The sequence below is a fragment of the Phocoena sinus genome, chromosome 6 (genome assembly GCF_008692025.1).
Source record: "Phocoena sinus isolate mPhoSin1 chromosome 6, mPhoSin1.pri, whole genome shotgun sequence".
Classification (NCBI taxonomy): domain Eukaryota; kingdom Metazoa; phylum Chordata; class Mammalia; order Artiodactyla; family Phocoenidae; genus Phocoena; species Phocoena sinus.
In genome coordinates, this window is record NC_045768.1 from 37,446,448 (window position 1) to 37,464,259 (window position 17,812).

The 17,812-nt window shown below is 38.0% G+C and overlaps 1 protein-coding gene across 2 annotated transcripts in view; it reads right to left on the reverse strand.

Annotated features, from left to right (window-relative positions):
* The window catches only part of UNC13B (unc-13 homolog B), a 214,242-nt gene that overhangs the window by 96,033 nt on the left and 100,397 nt on the right, over window positions 1-17,812 (reverse strand). The window contains exons 8-9 of one of the 2 annotated variants that reach the window (XM_032635442.1): window positions 10,867-10,902; window positions 6,283-6,517 (exon numbers count right to left, since the gene is read on the reverse strand). In XM_032635442.1, the coding sequence (XP_032491333.1) occupies window positions 6,283-6,517; window positions 10,867-10,902 (271 nt within the window). The remainder of the gene's footprint in view (window positions 1-6,282; window positions 6,518-10,866; window positions 10,903-17,812) is intronic. The other variant, XM_032635443.1, reaches the window with a different exon arrangement.

Below are 17,812 nucleotides of genomic sequence, written 5' to 3' on the forward strand. Positions count from 1 at the left end.
TTAGTCTCATTAATTGCAAGATAACAAGAATTTCCATATAATGAGTTAGCTGCCCACATATCACCTCTCAATAAGTAATCTTCATTAAATGCTAACTGGTTGAATGATTCATGTGGTAAGTCACACCAAACGACACTGTTTAGATTTGTTCTCCACTCCAAGATATTTGCATTTTGATCTTTTTGGCAGAAGTTTATTGCTGGATTTTCTGAGTCAGGCCACAAGAAAACATCAGCTGATGGAAATGTATTTTGATTCAACATATAATAAACTGGCTGAAGTTTTCTGGAATTTTTAGAGAAATCTTTTATATCAGAATCCCATTCATAAGAGAAAGGATTGTTCATCTCTTCAAAAGCCTGATAGTGGTTTGATTGACTAAGAATGTTAGTATTTAGCATAGGTGAATTTAACTTGTTAGAATTTTCATGTAGTTTTGCCTCAAGAGCATGGTGTGGTGTCTGCCTCTTAGCCAAAGATTTCTCTAATAGGTCCTGCTGAGCAGTTGGAGTGCAGTGAAGTACACTGTTCTCAGAAGAGGGGAAATTCTTTTCACTTTGCTGGTTTTTCCATGTAGGAGGGCAATAATGGTTATCAACCCAAGCATCAGATAATGATATGTTTTCTTTAGGTAAAGATAAGCAGCTTTTTATGAAGCCAGAAATTTCCTGTTTTTCATGGTTCCTCTGGTTCTCAAAAGTCACACATGAAGTAACAGGGATCTCATCCAAGGATAAATGCTTTTTTCCATTCAAATCCTTTAGGTCACCTAAAGACATGGACTTTGCTTCATCTGGCTTACAATCAGTCATACTGCTATTTGATATCAAGTTAAATATTCCAGACAATAAGCTCAGTGTATTATTCCTGTGAGGAGAGTCATCTTTCTTCACATTTAATTCTTGTTGACTAGACAAGTTTTCAAGAGAAGAAAACCTGTTAAACAAGCCAGAAAAGAGGCCTCTTTGGGTTCTTTTCTTGGAAGCTTTATCTACAAGTTTGTCATCACTCATTTCATCAACCAAGGTGGGTTTCGAAATGGTAGAAGTAAACGCTAATGAAGAGTCTGGTACTGTTGAGGATGTCACTTGTGTAAAATTCTTACTTTCTCCTAAAGAATCTGAAGGTATATGCTCTTTGGACACAACTCCAGGAATGTTTAAGGTATCTCTTTCACAGTTCTCTATTGCTGTGTGGTCACTTGAGTGTAATTCCTCTATACTCCCAAATTTCCCAAGATCATTATTAATATTTGGAGCCGAATCAGACTTTATTTTATTAAGTGTGACATCTTCAGGAGTATTTATTTGGTCACTGTTATTAGATGTCTTTATATCACCAAATTTCCCTAGATTACTATGAATATTTGGAACTGAACTAGATTTTAGTGAACTAAGTTTGGCATTTGCATGGCAGTTTCTTTGGATCTCTTCATCAGTGGTTACTGCTGAGCCATGAAAACTCTGGTCATTGACAGTTTTATGGCTGTCAGTGAAAGAAAATTTAAACAAAGGGAGCATGCTTCCTTTCTCTCTTACATCCTGCTGCTTTTCAGAATGACTAAGAACTTTGAAAATTGGAATATCTAATTTTCCACTAAAGGAAAAGGAATGCCCACCTTTCTTAGGGCCCCTTTCCCATCCATCTTCCTCCAACTGGTGAATTTTCATAGAGTCTGACAAAGTCTCCTTTGAATAGGTCTCAGGAGAAGTGAGCAAAAACTGGCTAAAGGATTTTCTGAGTGGCTCAAGGAAATCATCATCACCAGTAATTTTGTCCCCCTCTAATGGATTTGAAGATGGCTCTTTATTTGCAGTTCTGCTGTCAGCTTCACAATGATGTCCTAAAGTATCTTTGGCACATATTTTTCGTTGATCTGGTAACAGAGACAGATCTGTACAGGGTTCTCTTTCCAACGGACTCGCAACATCATCTTTCTTATTTGCAGAATGAGCCAAGTTAGAATGTTCAATGGCTGCTTGGGAAGACAACAAATCCTCACTTAGGGGCATTTGGTAGTGAGGAGTTTCTCTATCACTCCTATCCAAAGTGACAATGCTACTGTCATTGCCAAGGGTATCTTCCCTTTGATTTGACTCCGAACCACATGCAACAAAGTTTTCCTTTCTCGTTGGCTTGCTCTGGTCATCATCTTTTTTGGTTTCATCCTTTTCCAAAAAGATTTTTAATGGATTTAGCATGCTGCAAACAGACTTTATAACTGAACTCTGACTCTGTGAAGCAGAGTCCCTTCCAATAGTTTCTGTTGGATCCTGAAAGTTTAAACTTCCAGTTTTACTGCCCATGTGCTCATTTTCAGAGGTTTTGTCATGTTTGCCAACGTCCTTATTGTCAACTGTTTGAGAAGATAATGGAGATGGAGATTGTATGAAAAGATCCTTCTCTGATACTGACTTGGCTCTGGGTCTAGATGGCGAATTAATCGCCTCTGTCTGATTAAGAGTTTCTGTTTTCTCTGGAACTAAATAAACCAGCTTTTCCACAGAGGTTGTTAGATGCTTTGTGCCTGAACCCACCTTTTCTGTGAGTGAACTGAATAAAGAACCAACAGCACATTTTACTCCATTCAGTTCAGGGAAAGAGATGGCTTTGTCCTTGTCATTCTTGACAATGTTTAAAGATGGTATTCGATCCGCTGGCATTTTCTGTTCTGCATTATTAACAGTACTATTGTGTTTAAGTGTTTTTTTAGTTTTTGAAAGGGAGCCAAATCTATTAATCTCCTCTTCCTTCTCTGCTAAATATTCTGACACTGTTTCTACCAAACACTGAAGCTCATCCATTGTATCAATATAGTCCTCCTTGGGTTCCTCAATAGAGGAAGGGGTCATCTCTTCCATGGGGCACCCAGACAGATTTCCAAGTGTGTCTGTAGCACAATTCATCCTTTGTGATGTGAATGCAGGATTTGCTCCATAATATTCTTCTGGATAACCTCCAATATGATGGACATTGGATGGATGACATGTTGGTGACAGTAAATCTTCCTGCTTATCAGAAACGGGGGAACCCAGAAGTTCATCAGAAGTACTGCTGGCAGAATCTTCAAGAATATCTAATGGAGTGAAATTAGTGACATGCTGGTTTAAGCCAGATGCCTTTTCACAGTCCTTAGAACAACCAGGAAGATCATAATCATGACTTTCCAAGTTAGTGGTCCACATGCCACTCTTAACCACAAATCCATTTTTGTAGGGACGCAAAACTGGGTAATTTTGTTCCTTCTTCTCAACGTGGCAAAGGTCACAATTTTCAGTGTTAGGATATGTACTTTTCAAGTTAGTCTTAGTTCCTGATTTATCATCATATTGGCTTTTTTCACTGTCTTCAAAATGACTATATAAGGGTGTCTTTTTCCTTCTCCTATCTATTGTATCATATTTCTGAGGATATCTAGAGAAAGTAGATGTTTCAAACTTAAGGTCATAATTAAAGGCAGTAGAGAATTCTGTCTCTTGGCTTTGAGATGGTATCTTTTTCCAATTCTTATACTTTGGTTGTATTTGTTGGCTGTAATATTTATCAGTTTTTGAAAGAGTTCTCACTTCTTTTACCCCTTCGTCCTTTAAGTTTATGTTACTGTTTTCTAGAGCTTCTTGTGACATCTTCCCCTCTATCTCCTCATATATACCTTCTTGCTCTTCATAGTCAACATCAGAGAAATATGAAATAATCCTAATTTTGTCATTTTGAACCTGTAAGCCTTGTCTGATGTAAAGAGATAAAAATGGAAGAATAGTAAGGCAAGAAAAAAAGGAAAAACAGGGAAAAGGAAGAAAAATTATAAGATTTAGTACATATTCAATGAGAAAACTAAAATTAATAAAATTATCAATTTGATAAAACCATTCAGACTGAAAAGACAAGATAAGGAAATCCACATATTCTTAAATCAGTATTATAGCAATGTAGTCAAAAAGTTTTTCCACATTAGAAAAAGAATACCTATAACAACTTTAAAATACTTCACTTGCTACCATTAACTATTTAGGATCCTTTTGTTTTCTAAGAAAGAAAGAAACAAACAAAATGAACATATTCCATCAATATTTAGAATATATTTACAATGCCAAAGTTTAGAACTGTTATATATTCCATGAAAATATATCAAGGGATTTCAAGAAATCTAAATTTGTTGATGAATTTGGATCTGAAAAGCCGCCAAGCTGTTAACTTGCTGAAGGTTGTATTTTAGGCAGTACAGCCAAGAATATAGTCAAACATACTACTTTTAAAAAGAAAAATATGTATAAAAGATAATAAAACTAATCTTTGACTACCATAAGTCAAACCCTGTTATACTACCACAAAGAGAAAATTATTTAAAGCATCATAATTTGTCGTTTGTGAAATCTAAAGGCTATATGTATTGAGGATCACAGTGAAATGAAAACCTTTCCCTATACTGATTACAGAATCAGAAGCTACACGCCCAACTTAAGTCAGTGAATACAGAAGACAGCCAACCTTACTTTCACTGAAGTTAGAGACTGCCTATTTCCTGGGTACTGAGGTGGGGATGGAGAGAGGGCCTGTAGACTCAGAGCTTGTCAGCTCAATGTGTTCTTTTATAGATCTAACAGCCATTAGCATTTATTTAGGAAACAGAAACAACATCAAAGTGGTCACTTAGTCACTAAAAATCGTCAAGAGTGAGAAACAGAATACTGACACAATCTCAGGTATCATCCCAGAGGCCCTTAATTACAAAAAGAAAGGTAACTTTACATTGGAGAAATCTAGTATGTATACCAGATTAACCAAGAGATCAAACTAAACGTCAACAATAATGAGACAAGGTAAAATGTGACTGCTGAGGCACTGTGAAGGAAACATCTATGCAGTGTTTTTTGCCAAAAATGTTTAACCTGATTCTAAACATGAAAAAACAATCAGATCAAACCAAATTAAGAGGCATTCTCAAAACTGGTTGGGACTCTTCAAAAAATGTTAGTGCCTCAAAAGACAAAAAGAAAAAAAAAAAAGTATTGGAATTTTATTAGGTTATAGGAGACTACAGAAACAGGGAAAATACATGTAATGTACCATAATCCTTAATTGGATCCTGCATCAAAAAGGAAAAAATATATATAAAGAACATTACTGGGACAACTGGAAAAATTTAAATATGGTCTATATGTTAAATAATATCATTGTATTGTCAAATTTCTTGAGTGTGATCATAATATTAAGGTTATGTAAGAGAAAGTCCTCTTTCTTAGGAGTTACATGCTGAAGTACCTCCTGGTAAAGTAACATGGTATCTGCAACTTACTTTCAAATGGTTCAGAAATAAAAAATGTATGTGTGGGACTTCCCTGGAGGTCCAGTGGTTAGGACTCTGTGCTTTCACTGCTGAGGGCCCAGGTTCAAGCCCTGGTTGGGGAACTAAGATCCCACAAGCTATGTGATGCAGCCAAAAAAAGAAAATGTGTCTGTATATAAACATATATTAGAGAGAATGAGATAAAGTAAATGTAACAGAATGTTAATACAACTGGCAAATCTAGGCAACATGAATATGTGTGTTCATTGTACCGTTTCTCTAAATTTTAAGTTTGATTTTTTTAAAGTTGGGTGAAGAGTAGGGAGCATATATGTATGTATTTGCTTTTATACTCATAAATATATGATGATGGTCTACGGAAGGGTAATAAGAAACAAGGGTGGTAAGAGAACTAGGAGACAGGAAGGTGATGCAGTAGAGGAGGACAACAGGTGTGGGTGGGAAATTCCTTGCTGTATAGTACGTAGCACACCTTAATATATTTTTACATGTAAATGTTTTATGTATTTAAGAAATTAATAAAAATGTTTTTTTTTTAAGTCCAGCAAAAGTACTGAATCTGCTATAGTGAGATCATATTGGTTTTCTTCTGAAGTTCCCAGGGAAATATTTAGGTAGGAAGAATTATCCAAGCATGTAACATCTGTGAATTTCTTTTTTTAATCTTGGTGAAAGGTGTATCAAAATCACTGGCTGGGCAGAGAGGTGAGCAGGTTTTTTTCAGCCATCCACCCCAAGTGGGCCTACCCTCACCTGATGATCATAAAGAAAATTCTTACTGATGGATATGCATAAATGTGAACATATGGAAGAGGAAAAAAAAGACGGAATCTACATAAAATGGCTGCAGGTTGATCCACCATACTGCTATATTTCCTCTGTCACCTCAGGTTAAGGTACCCAAATCCTTGATGTCAGTTGCATCCTGGGACCTGCATACTAGGAAGAGAAAGTGCTTTGTTCCCAATACCCACCTGAGGGCCCGCCGCTCTGGATAATCGAGGTTGTAACTTTGCACAGAGTCATTATAAGAGTCCCGGGAACTGCCCTGAAGCAGCAGCTGCTGTGGCAATCGCGCAGGCACAGGGAATTGGTGCACAGAAGCATTGGGCTGGGAAGTCGTATGGTAAAGAGGTGGGATGCTATTGCTGGCCTCACTGCGATAGTCACTATCTCGGTCATCAATGGCACTATCAGGATCTTCAAAAGCTGTGGAATAAGCACAGTCAGTCAAAGCACCCCAGCTTTACTTAGTTCTTCAGAATTTTTTTCTGCTTCTAACTGATGTAGCCACAAGCTTGGATCTTGAGAACAAGAGCAAGCTGAGCTGCACATGAGCCCAGTGACCTCCAGTCATGCAAAAAACTGTCTCAATATCCACAAGGCTCTCTCCTTATCGAATGAGATAAGACATTTGGTTTAATTTTAGTGCTGATTCTGAGAGGAGTTCCAAGTTGCCTTTTCCCAATGCAGAATTCTCTGGAATTCTGCTTCTCTAAGCTATCATAACCCTAGGAAAAATCTGCTTTTAAATGTCTTAAATAGATTCTGCCCCTGTACTATTATCAAAATGGGGCAAAAGGGGGAGAAACAGTTTTTCCATCTCTTAGAAAAGAGAAATTTTTGTTTAAAGTTAGCATGGTGTTTTCAGACTCTAAAAACACATGGTTGAATCAAATAAGCAGGTCCACCATCGGAAGCTGGTCCAAGAAATCAGGAAGGTCAAAGCCAAGACTTAGAAGTCAAGTTAAAAGTTCTAGATGCAGCTGAGAACAGCAGCAGTCTTACTGTTTTGCTGCAACATTGGGTTTTTCTAATAATTTCTGTCGAGCACCCACACCCTGGGCTCAGAATTCCCATCCCAAGCCTGGGCTGAAGAAGAGGAAAACGTGCACTGTCAATGGGGTCTTACTGACAATGCAGCCTAGTTTATCCAACAGCAGTGACTACAGTTTCATAGAATTATTTCTGCTTTTCAGGCCAGCACCTGACTAGCTACAGTTTTTTCTTGATGTTAGCTAAAATGACCACAGTTACAAATCCTGCTCCAAGCAAAAGTAAAAATATGCAATACTGTGCTTGGAAAGGGAGTTCAACCTAATAGTGTGTTGTAGTTTATTTTATATAGAAGCCATTTCTGATACCATATCCATATGTGTATAATTAATAAGGTCCCATATGTTCTTTCTTGCCAAGTTTCTATTAGGCTCACAATAAGGAAAAGGAACATTCACCATCCAAAATGGAGATACTTTTAGCAGATGATGGACTCCTCATATTAGGAATTTTTTAAAATCTTGGTAGCAATGTGGACAGTGGAAGCGTCCTAATGACCATAAATTAGGCTTTTACAAGTAGGAGATAAGAACATATATTGACACAGTGGAAACGAAAAGAGTTAATGAACTAGAGAAAAAAATCCAGACAGAAATAATACAACCTGGGGACAAACGGAAGGTAATAGGGAAATGACCCCTTAGCTTCTACATCAGACAACTTGGTAGATAATCCCACTAAAAGAGACAGGGAACACACAACATGTGGGTTCCAGACAACACTTGGGGTTACAGCTGGGAGTAGGGGTAAGAAGATCTTACAAGCTTTTCCCACTTGAGTTTAAGGCAACATGTGAACATGAGAAAAGAAGAGAATGATCAGAACTCCAGGGGAAAAAAATCAGTATGAGAAAGAGGCTAAGCTTCAAATGGTCAGGAACAATACCAATCAAACATAGGGGGTGCAAAGTATTCTGATTACAAAGCACTCTGATCACACATTAAAAGAGAGACTTTGGAGGTACTGATTTTAGACCTTGATGTATTTGCTGTTCTGAAGACTAGAAAGGATCAAGGGACAAAAACCAGTATGCCATTCAGACTTAGTTCTTTCTGAACTCATGGAAGGGGTAAGTGTGAAGAAGTCAGCGCTGGATTATTCATGCATACAGATGAGGGGGCAGAGGCAACAAAAGAGACAAAGACAAAAGTCTATTTAAACTCTGGTAGGAGAATATGCTATTAGTTTATAATCTAGAGAACCAAGATTTAGTCTCCAAAGAAGCAGCAGTGATAGACAATCCTATTACTTATGAGTCCAGAAGAGGGTAGCTCAGCCAGAGGTAGGAGCCCAGGATCCAGAGCCAGAAACTACCTGGATAGACCCTTAGTTTCTCACTGCATCTGACCTACTACTCCTTAATAATGCTCTGCTTTATTCTGTTAAGCTAAGGGGAGGAATATTCCAAAAATTCCTAAAGGCTGACACATTTCCACACTGAAGGAATAAAGGGCAAATACTAAGAAATAAAGTGTCAGGACTTCCCTGGTGGTGCAGTGGTTGAGAATACGCCTGCTAATGCAGCGGACATGGGTTTGAGCTCTGGTCCGGGAAGATCCCACATGCCTCGGAGCAACTAAGCCCGTGCACCACAACTACTGAGCCTGCGCTCTAGAGCCTGCGAGCCACAACTACTGAGCCTGTGTGCCACAACTGCTGAAGCCCGCACACCTAGAGCCCGTGCTCCACAACAAGAGAAGCCACCACAATGAGGGGTCTGTGCACTGCAGCGAAGAAGCCCCCGCTTGCTGCGACTAGAGAAAGCCCACGTGCAGCAACGAAGACCCAACGCAGCCAAAAATAAATAAATTTATTTTAAAAAAAAGAAACAAAGTGCCTGTGGAAAGAAGAGGCCAGCAGTAGAAGAAAAGAGAGTATGAAAAGTAGGAGGGGACAGGAAAAAGGAAATACAAGGAAGTGAGGTGAGACAAAGGACATGAGCAGAAAAAGGGTAGGTCAAGGGCAACAGCCAGCTTTTCTCCCCCTATACCATCCCTAGTTTCCTCATAAAGTAAATCTACTAGCACCACCAAAGCTGATTAGAAACTAAAGAGGCAAATTAAGGAAAAGCCTTGAATGAAAGAATTGTACTTTCAGTGTAGCAGTGACAGTCTCTTACTGGCTCTACACTCTACCCCACAGTAGTATTTCACCTAGAACGGAAAACTTCTGGCTTCACTGAGAAAGAGACACTGAGTATAGGTTTGGTTACTCAGCTTAAGGTGGACTTGTGAGCTAGTTTGAGGGCAAAATTTGAAAAGTCCCTTGAAATTAAAAGGCTGGGAAAATTTACTCATTCAAATATTTATTGAGTACCTACCAGTGAAGGCTAAACAACACAGAAGACTCAGCATATAGAGTCAGTCTAATAGGAGAGAGAAAATATGGATACAAATACAAGGATGTATCTATCATGAGAATAGTACTAACCAAATGCTGTATGAGTTGATGGTCAGGTCATTTCCTGTTAGGGTGAAATCATTATGGAAGATATGACTCTGAAAGACTGGAGGGTTTTCAATAGGTGAAGATGGGGGGTGGGGGAATACCTTCTAGAATCTGGACAAAAGCAATGGCATGAGTAAAGGCCTGATGGTGGAAAGGCTATATATATTTTGGCAAAACATTTTGTAGCTCATTTAGCAGGTACATGAAAGGACAGGGACGGGAATGAGAGAAAATAAACCTGGAAGAGCAGGATGGGGAAAGTAATTTAATCTGGGGCAAACATGGGCCCCAGGCAGAAAGCAGGCACTCAAACAAAACAGAATGAAATACTGAACAACAAGGCTCTCTAGTATGTGGTGCTCCTGGATTAAGTCCCCATCTTTAAATCCAGAATACAGGGAGAATTTTCAGAGAAGGAAACAGAATTCAAACCTTTTTTTTCTTTTTTCATGGCTTACTTTTTTCTATTTGAAAACCTTAATTTATCTGAGCTCTATTAGGCTGCCTTTGAGTAGTTTCCTGGTGCAAATACCCAGGATTCAGATGACAGAAAGTACATACCCCATGAGAAATTCTAGTGACAGGACAAAATTTGGCCTCTCTTAGTATCTATTGGATATCTAATCATTGGGACTCAATCAACCCACCCACCTCCCCTGTCAGATAGGTAACACAGACAGTAATGTCAGCCTAGGGCTGTGAATCTTGTTGGAAAGAACTAGATGCCCACTCTCTAAGCTCAAAGTTGAACAAAGTTGGGCTTCAGCCTAGCTGGACTGCTCCAAGGAAAGTCAAACCATGTCCTCAGCCTCTTGTTCACGTCACAAAACCAATGGCCCCTCCTAGGATGAACCTTCTCCTTCTAGTCACTGCACTCCTTAGCTAAGAGACCAAAGGAGAGAGTTTCCTCCAAAAGGTAGCTGACGGTACTACTTGGCTCTGGGGAAGAAAAATCAGGAGATCCTGTGAGGATTATAACTGAAACTTTGGTTTGAAATGAAATTTCTCTCTCTCTCTCTCTCTCTCTCTCTCTCTCTCTCTCTCACACACACACACACACACACACACACACACACACACACATACACACAGTCTTCAGGAAACCAGCCTGAAAGGATATAACTTCCCACTGCAGGTAACTGCCTCCTGAGATTCAAGTAGGGGAAGAGGAGGGAATGGAATTATATATGCATGAATATCCAGCTTCATAGTCAGAGGGAGTATGTTAAAGGGTATGATCAAGAAAATTATAAGGTATTCAAATTCTTACGTACTCTGTTGGTCTCCCCAGCCCAAATAGGTCCAGTGACCTAAGAAAACCACAAGTGGTAGCAAAGAAGAAGAGCGGTAGAGACAATTTTAGGACAAATTCAAAGAACATTTTCCATCCCACCAATTATTATATACCTTACCTTACTTGAGCCTACCCTACTTGTATTCCATTTATTTTTCATAACATGTAGAAGGCATATGCCTTCTACCAAGCAAAGTACTCTTGCTCTCTGCAATTCACTATATAGAGAATAACAAAAAACTACTGCTTCCGGGGACTTGGGCGCTCAGAGATAGCCACTTTTTTCTGAATTGCCTATAAGTTTTTAAATAAAATCCATTAAAACACAGAAGCTTTGACAGAAGAAAACTGAAAACAATTCCTACTCATTTTTCAAGATTAAAAAATTCAATATTAATTAAATTTAAATCCTATCCCACAGCCGAACTGAATTTGAGGCAACTAATGTGACAAGGAAATCACTAAAAATGGGCCTTTATCCCAAGGAACAAGGAATAATGTGGCTTCATAGTTAAGAATATGGATACAGAAATCAAAGCTAAGTTCTTCTGGCTCTGCCATGTACTAGCTATAAGATCTTGAAAAGGTCATTATAGATGTTTCCTCATCTGTAATTTGAGAATGATAATAATATGAGTCTCATTGGTTTCTGTAAGGATTACAAGAGAAAATCCATGTAAAGTACTTAGCACAGGTCCCCAGAAAATAGTAAGCAATTTGCATTTCTTGTTGTTTTGTGATGTTGCCAGATTTTTGCTTGCCTTATAGGTTCCTAACAAATAGGTAGCAGGAAGATCAGCACACTCCAACAGTTGTAATGCCAGCTGAAGGATCAACAACGTCTGGGTTAAAAAGTCCTCAGAGTTCTGAGGGTGCAGCTACCTTAATTAAATGTTTGCCCTAAGACGCAAAATTCTGGAAGCACTGAATGATGCCAACACAGGCTGGTTTCACTACCTGAGTTAACTCCCAATCCTGGGGAAAGGGGATTACAAATCAGTCACAGGCTGTGTAACTACACAGGGAGAGTTTTCTTCCTATGTACTTACCTTTATCCTACCACCTATGTCTCTCTTCTCATGTTAGTTTAGTGTGCAATTTTTAAATTTTTAATAATTTATTTAACTTTCTAACCATGGAGTGGAGGATAAAAATTCTCCTAGGCTATAGTGCAGTTGCCATAGCAACCATTAGAGGGTAATTACCTTGTTTCTTTTTAAAAGAAAACTGAAAAATAAGCACATAGAACTTCAAAATACACCTATCAAGCTAGATGGCTTCAGGCAAGTGACAATGCTGCGTCTCACTGAAACTCTGGGCCCAAAGAGCACTCTCTTTGCATTACACAGCCTCATTCTTGAACGCCCAACAGCACTGCATAGCAGTTTCTTGTACATAGTAGGTGTTCAATAAATATCTCTTGTATGAATAAATCAAACGAATAATCTGATCCCATCTACTGGGTCCATCCCTAAACCATGAACATAACAACAGTTATGCTCTCTAACTAGTTCCCTATTCTCACTTCAGCCTGGTACCATTGTAAGAGAAATAACACCAGTTTAATTAAGCCAAGTTTCCTTCCTCACCCCCAAAAAGCACTAAAACATATCAGTAGTCAGTAGAACAATTACTGTGGATAGTTACGTTTTGCTAGGCATAAGAACCAAGAAAAGGAGGGCGGAAATGTTCCAGGAAAAGAAATTATACATTCAAAGGCCCATTCAGTGAACTGAAAATAGTTCCAGCGTATCTGAATGAGAAGCTGCAGGGTTATGGAAGAACCTGATCAAAGTGAGTCTTAAGTACATGTATGTTTAGAAATTTAGTAATGTTAGGAGTTTGTAATTATCTGGAGGATAATACAGAGCTATCACAGCTTTTAAGCAGGGGAGAGACAGGATCAGATTTGTCATTTTAGAAAGAGAATGGTGGTACAGTGTGGCCACTGGTTGGTACAGTAGGTAGACTGAAGATGTGTCAGGGAGGCTAGTAAGAGGCTACTGCACTGACCTAATGATGGCTTGAACTAGGGAAGTAGCAGAGGGAGCAGAGAAAAGTAGATACATTCATAAGATAAGTTGGAGGTAAAGTCAATATGGTTTGATAAGTAACTGAATGTGGAAAGTGAGGAAAATAAAGCCTAGATAATATTGCCCAGGTTTTAACTTGAGCTACTGGGTGGATATGACATCATTCATTAAAAGAAATACAAAAGAGGGGAAGGTTCAAAGCGGTGATGATGAATTTAATGTTAGATGAATTTATTGGCTTTGTGGTAACTATGAGACATCTCAAATGACTATGTCTGGTAGACAGCTGGATATATGAGAAAAGAGATGTGGAGCAGAAGACTTGGATGTTTTCAGAACACAAGCTCCCATGAGGACAGGAATTTTTCTTCTTTGTTCCTTGCTATATCCTTAGTGCCTAAACAGTGTCTGGTACAAAGCAGAATCTCAACAAATATTTGTAACTGAATAGATAAAAATTAAATAAAAACAGTGAGGTAGAGACTATAGGATAAGAAAAAGATTGTATATAGGAGAAGGGGGGAAGCTATAGAACAGCCACATTTAAAAAGCAGACAGACAAAAAAAAAAAAAGAACTGACAATATAGTGTTGGGGAGGCTATGGAGCATCTAGAACTCTCATACGTGGCTGGCAAGAATGCAAAGTGGTAGGCCTCTTTGGAAAATAATCTGGGCATTTCTTATGAAGTTATACACACACCATACAATCCAGCAATCCCCTTCCTATATATTTACCCAAGAGAAATAAAAACATGTTCATACAAAATCCTATATACAAATGTTTACAGTTGCTTAATTCATATTCACTAAAATTTGGAAACAGAAGTATCCTTCAACTGATGAATAGGTAAACAAACCATGGTACATCCATACAGTAGAGTACTACTCAGGAATAAAAAGGAATAAACTAGTGACACACGTAGATGAGTCCCAAATGCATTATGATAAGTGAAACAAGCCAGACTCAAAGCTACATGCTATATAATTCCACTTATATGACTTTCTGGAAAAGGCAAAACTTAGGGACAGAAAACAGATTAGTGGTTGTCACAGGCCAAGAATGGGAGAGGTTGACTACAAAGTGTTTAAGGGAATTTTTAGGGTTGATGGAGCTACTTTATATCTTGAGTGTGGTTACGGTTACATGACTGTATGTGTTTGACAAAATTCATAGGACTGTACACTAAAAGGGAGAATTTTACTATATGTAAATTATACATTAATAAATCTGACTTTTAAAAAAAGGAAGAGTCCACAAAGGAGTCTGCAAAGAAGCTGGAGAGGAAGAAAACCATGGCATTGTTGTCCCTGGAGTCAGGAAAACAAGGTTTCAAGGAAGGAGTGAGTGGTTAACAAGTAGCAGTGCTACAGAGCAGTCAAAATAAAACTGAGAAAGTCCTACTGAATTTAGAAACAAAAAAGTTACGCATCATTTTTATGACAAATTTTAATGAATGAAAGCTAGAGCAGAGTCTGTTCAGAAGCAAATGGAAGTACACGCAGTGGAAAATGGAGACATCAAGACATTCTACAATTCATGCAGTAAAACGTTCAACGTAAGCAAGGTGGAGGGTATTACTTATCACAGGACATCAAAAAGGTAGTGAGCAGAGAAAAGATACTGGCCAAACGAGCTGCAGAAAAACCTCCAAGTACATTAAGAGCATATTAGAAAACCAGTAACATTCTCAAACTGGGCATTCACACATATCAAATGAGTGTCAAACTGGAAATTTTAATGAACAGGCTAATGTTTCCTACCTCCCTGGAGCTTCAAACCTCTTCAAGCTCACATACTTAACAAATGAATAACCAATTATCCTCTAGTTCAGTGTCACCTTATGCTGAGAAAGGCTGTCTAGAAAACTAGAGCCTCTACTGGCAATGACATTTTATTTACAATGTTATCAGCTCTCTTCAGATATATTAGCATACCAAGTATACGACAAGTCCAAAACCAAGGAACTCTGGATACTTCAAAACTATTCCTAAAATTCCTCTCTACTTTATCTCCCGTGTCCAATCTGTCAACAAGCTTAGTAATTAAGTCTATTTAAGTCTCCTTCCTCCTGTCCCTTCCTCATAGGTTTTACTCTCCTTATCAAAGAACTTATTACCTCATGCCTGAATTATTACAGATTTTTGATTGGACTTAAGACCTTCTAATCTCTGTCCCATTCAATCTACTTAGCAGACTGCAACAAGACGAATTTTCCTAAATCCAGCTTCTAATCACATCATTACCCTTTTAACAACTTGCAACTCTTTATAAAGGAGTATATTTATCTCCCTGGCTTTCAAACCCTTCTATAATCTGATATCAAATAAATATCAAACCTCACTGTTAACCAGTCCCGCAAAACAAAGTTTTTGTTATGACAAACAGATTGTCATAGTTCCTATGCTTGCCATACTCAGGAGATGGAGAGATGAATAAGCCCAATTTCTCCTATCTGTCCCCCAACTTCTGAAGCTGGAATATCCTTCACTTCTATTCCTTCTTGGTGTAATGGAAATGGTTTGAGCTTTGGAACCAAATAAACCTAAATTCAAAGCCATCTCTTACTAGCTGTGTAATCTTAGGCTGGTTAACTTCTCTACACTTCTCTTCGTCATCTATAAAGAGTGAAGAGTAATACCACTTACCTCTCAGATTTGCATAAGCATTGAAAAATCACAGTATTTAATTACCATGTTCTAGACAAATGGTAATTACTCAATAAATATTCCCTATCCTCCCTTATATAATTGGAATTCATTCGAAAGTTCCACTTAAACAACTCTCCTTAAACAATGAGCAACGACTCTAGTACAGTGTCTCTATTAACAATCAAAATAAGAACCATCCGTCTCTTTCTTAAAAGCTAAACATACACCAACCCATATGATCCAGCCGTTCCACTCCTAGGTATTTAACCAAGAGAAGTGAAAACACATGATCATGTGAATGTTCATATTAATTATAATAACTGGAAAAAACCCAAATGCCTATCAACAAGTGAATGGATAAACAAAACGTGGTATACCCATATAATAGAACACTACTCAATAAAAAGAAACAAATTACTGATACACTCAACAAAATGGAAGAATCTCAAATCCTTCTGCTGAGTGAAGGAAGCTAGACACAAAGGACTGCATGGTGTATGTTTCTATTTTATATAAAACTCTAGGAAACAAAATTTAATCTATAGTGATAGAAAGCCTATCAGTGGTTGCCTGAAGCCAGGGGTTGGGAGAAGGATGAATGCAAAGAGCATAAGGAAATGTTTAGAGGTAATGGAAATGTTCTGTATTTTGATCATGGTGGTAGTTTCACTGGTATATACATCTATCAAAACCAATCAAAATGTACACTTCAAATGGGTGAATCTTTTGCATGTATATTATATCTCAACAAAGTTGATTTTTTAAAAACACCTGCCTTAGAATTTGATTCATTTTGTTGCTCGCCTTCGTCCTATGCATCCCATCCCTAGCCTAGGTTGTAAGTTCCCTGAGTGGAAGATCCAATCTTATACTCCCTTTATGGTCCTTCCAATGCTCGGCACAGAAATCCTATACTTGAAGAAGTTAACAACTGAATAAAAGCAGGTTCTTCTTAATCTTAGAAAGCAGTGTCTTTAAATTTTAAGAAGAATTACTTGAGCCTCTTGTTTAAAATGTAGATTCCTAGACCATACTCCCATAGATTCTAATCCAAAATGCCTGGAGTGGCTTGGACATCTACATTTGTTGTTGCTGTATCTGCCTTTTCAATAAGCAACTAATGCCAAATCATTCTTGAATTACATTTTGAAAAACACAGCTACAGGATTTGCTATATGAAAAAAGCCAGTCTCTCAAACAGAAGCACAGTGCTCCTGCGCTGACGGAAGGAGGGGACAGCCAGATGAGCTATCCTACTGAGCTTGGAGACCAGCTCACTGCGATCATACAGGGAAATGAAACAATTCTAGCAGGTCCAGGATCCAATTAAAAATGAATCCTCTTTCCAGTAAGGCAAAGGTTCTGCACTTATCCCTGTTGACTAGGCTACAGCAACACAGGCTTCTGCCTATTTCATCCTGTTTCTAGTGGAAAACGTAAGAAATCAGAAATAGTTACATTAAAAAAATAAGGTCCATAAGTATCAAACAAAACACCCCCAAACAACTATTACATCACCAATTAATAGTCCAGTGATGGTCAATTTTTCTATGACAATGAAATGACAGGAGATTTGAGCCCTAGACTTGAAGTGAACAGCCATCTGTCTAGAATAGCAGTGACAGGACTCACCTATCAATTACTAAATTGTAGTAATTACCAGGTAGCTCACAAAGGACAATAAAGTCAAACATTAGAAATTATTCCCTTCCTTTTTCGAGACAGTAGATTTCTTCCCATTGAAAACAGTAAAGAACCTATAATTAAGAAAAGTACTTCAAACCTGACATAGGGAAATAACAAAAAGAAACTATTGACCAAACTTCCTTGTGAATATAGATACAAAAATCCAAAATAAAATAGAAGCAAATCAAACATAGCATTACATCAAAAGAATACTTTAAAAAAATACTTTTACCATAATCAAGTAAATTAAAGGAAGGCAAAATGATTTATTAATAGAAATTGATTAATGCATTCATCGCTGTTTGTAAGTCAAAGGAAAATACCCATGAATAACTAGGTAAGTACTATTAAGGCATTTTGAAATGTTCAACGTCCATTCATTTTTAATATGAAAGCTCTACTGAGGTATAAAATGCAGAAAAGTACACAAATGATAAGCGTACTGCTCAATGAATATGTGAACACACTCAAGTAACCAGCACGCAGATCAAGAAACAGTATTACAGCACCCCCAGCAGACCTCCTGCTACCCTTTTTCAGCCAACTTGTTACTTCCC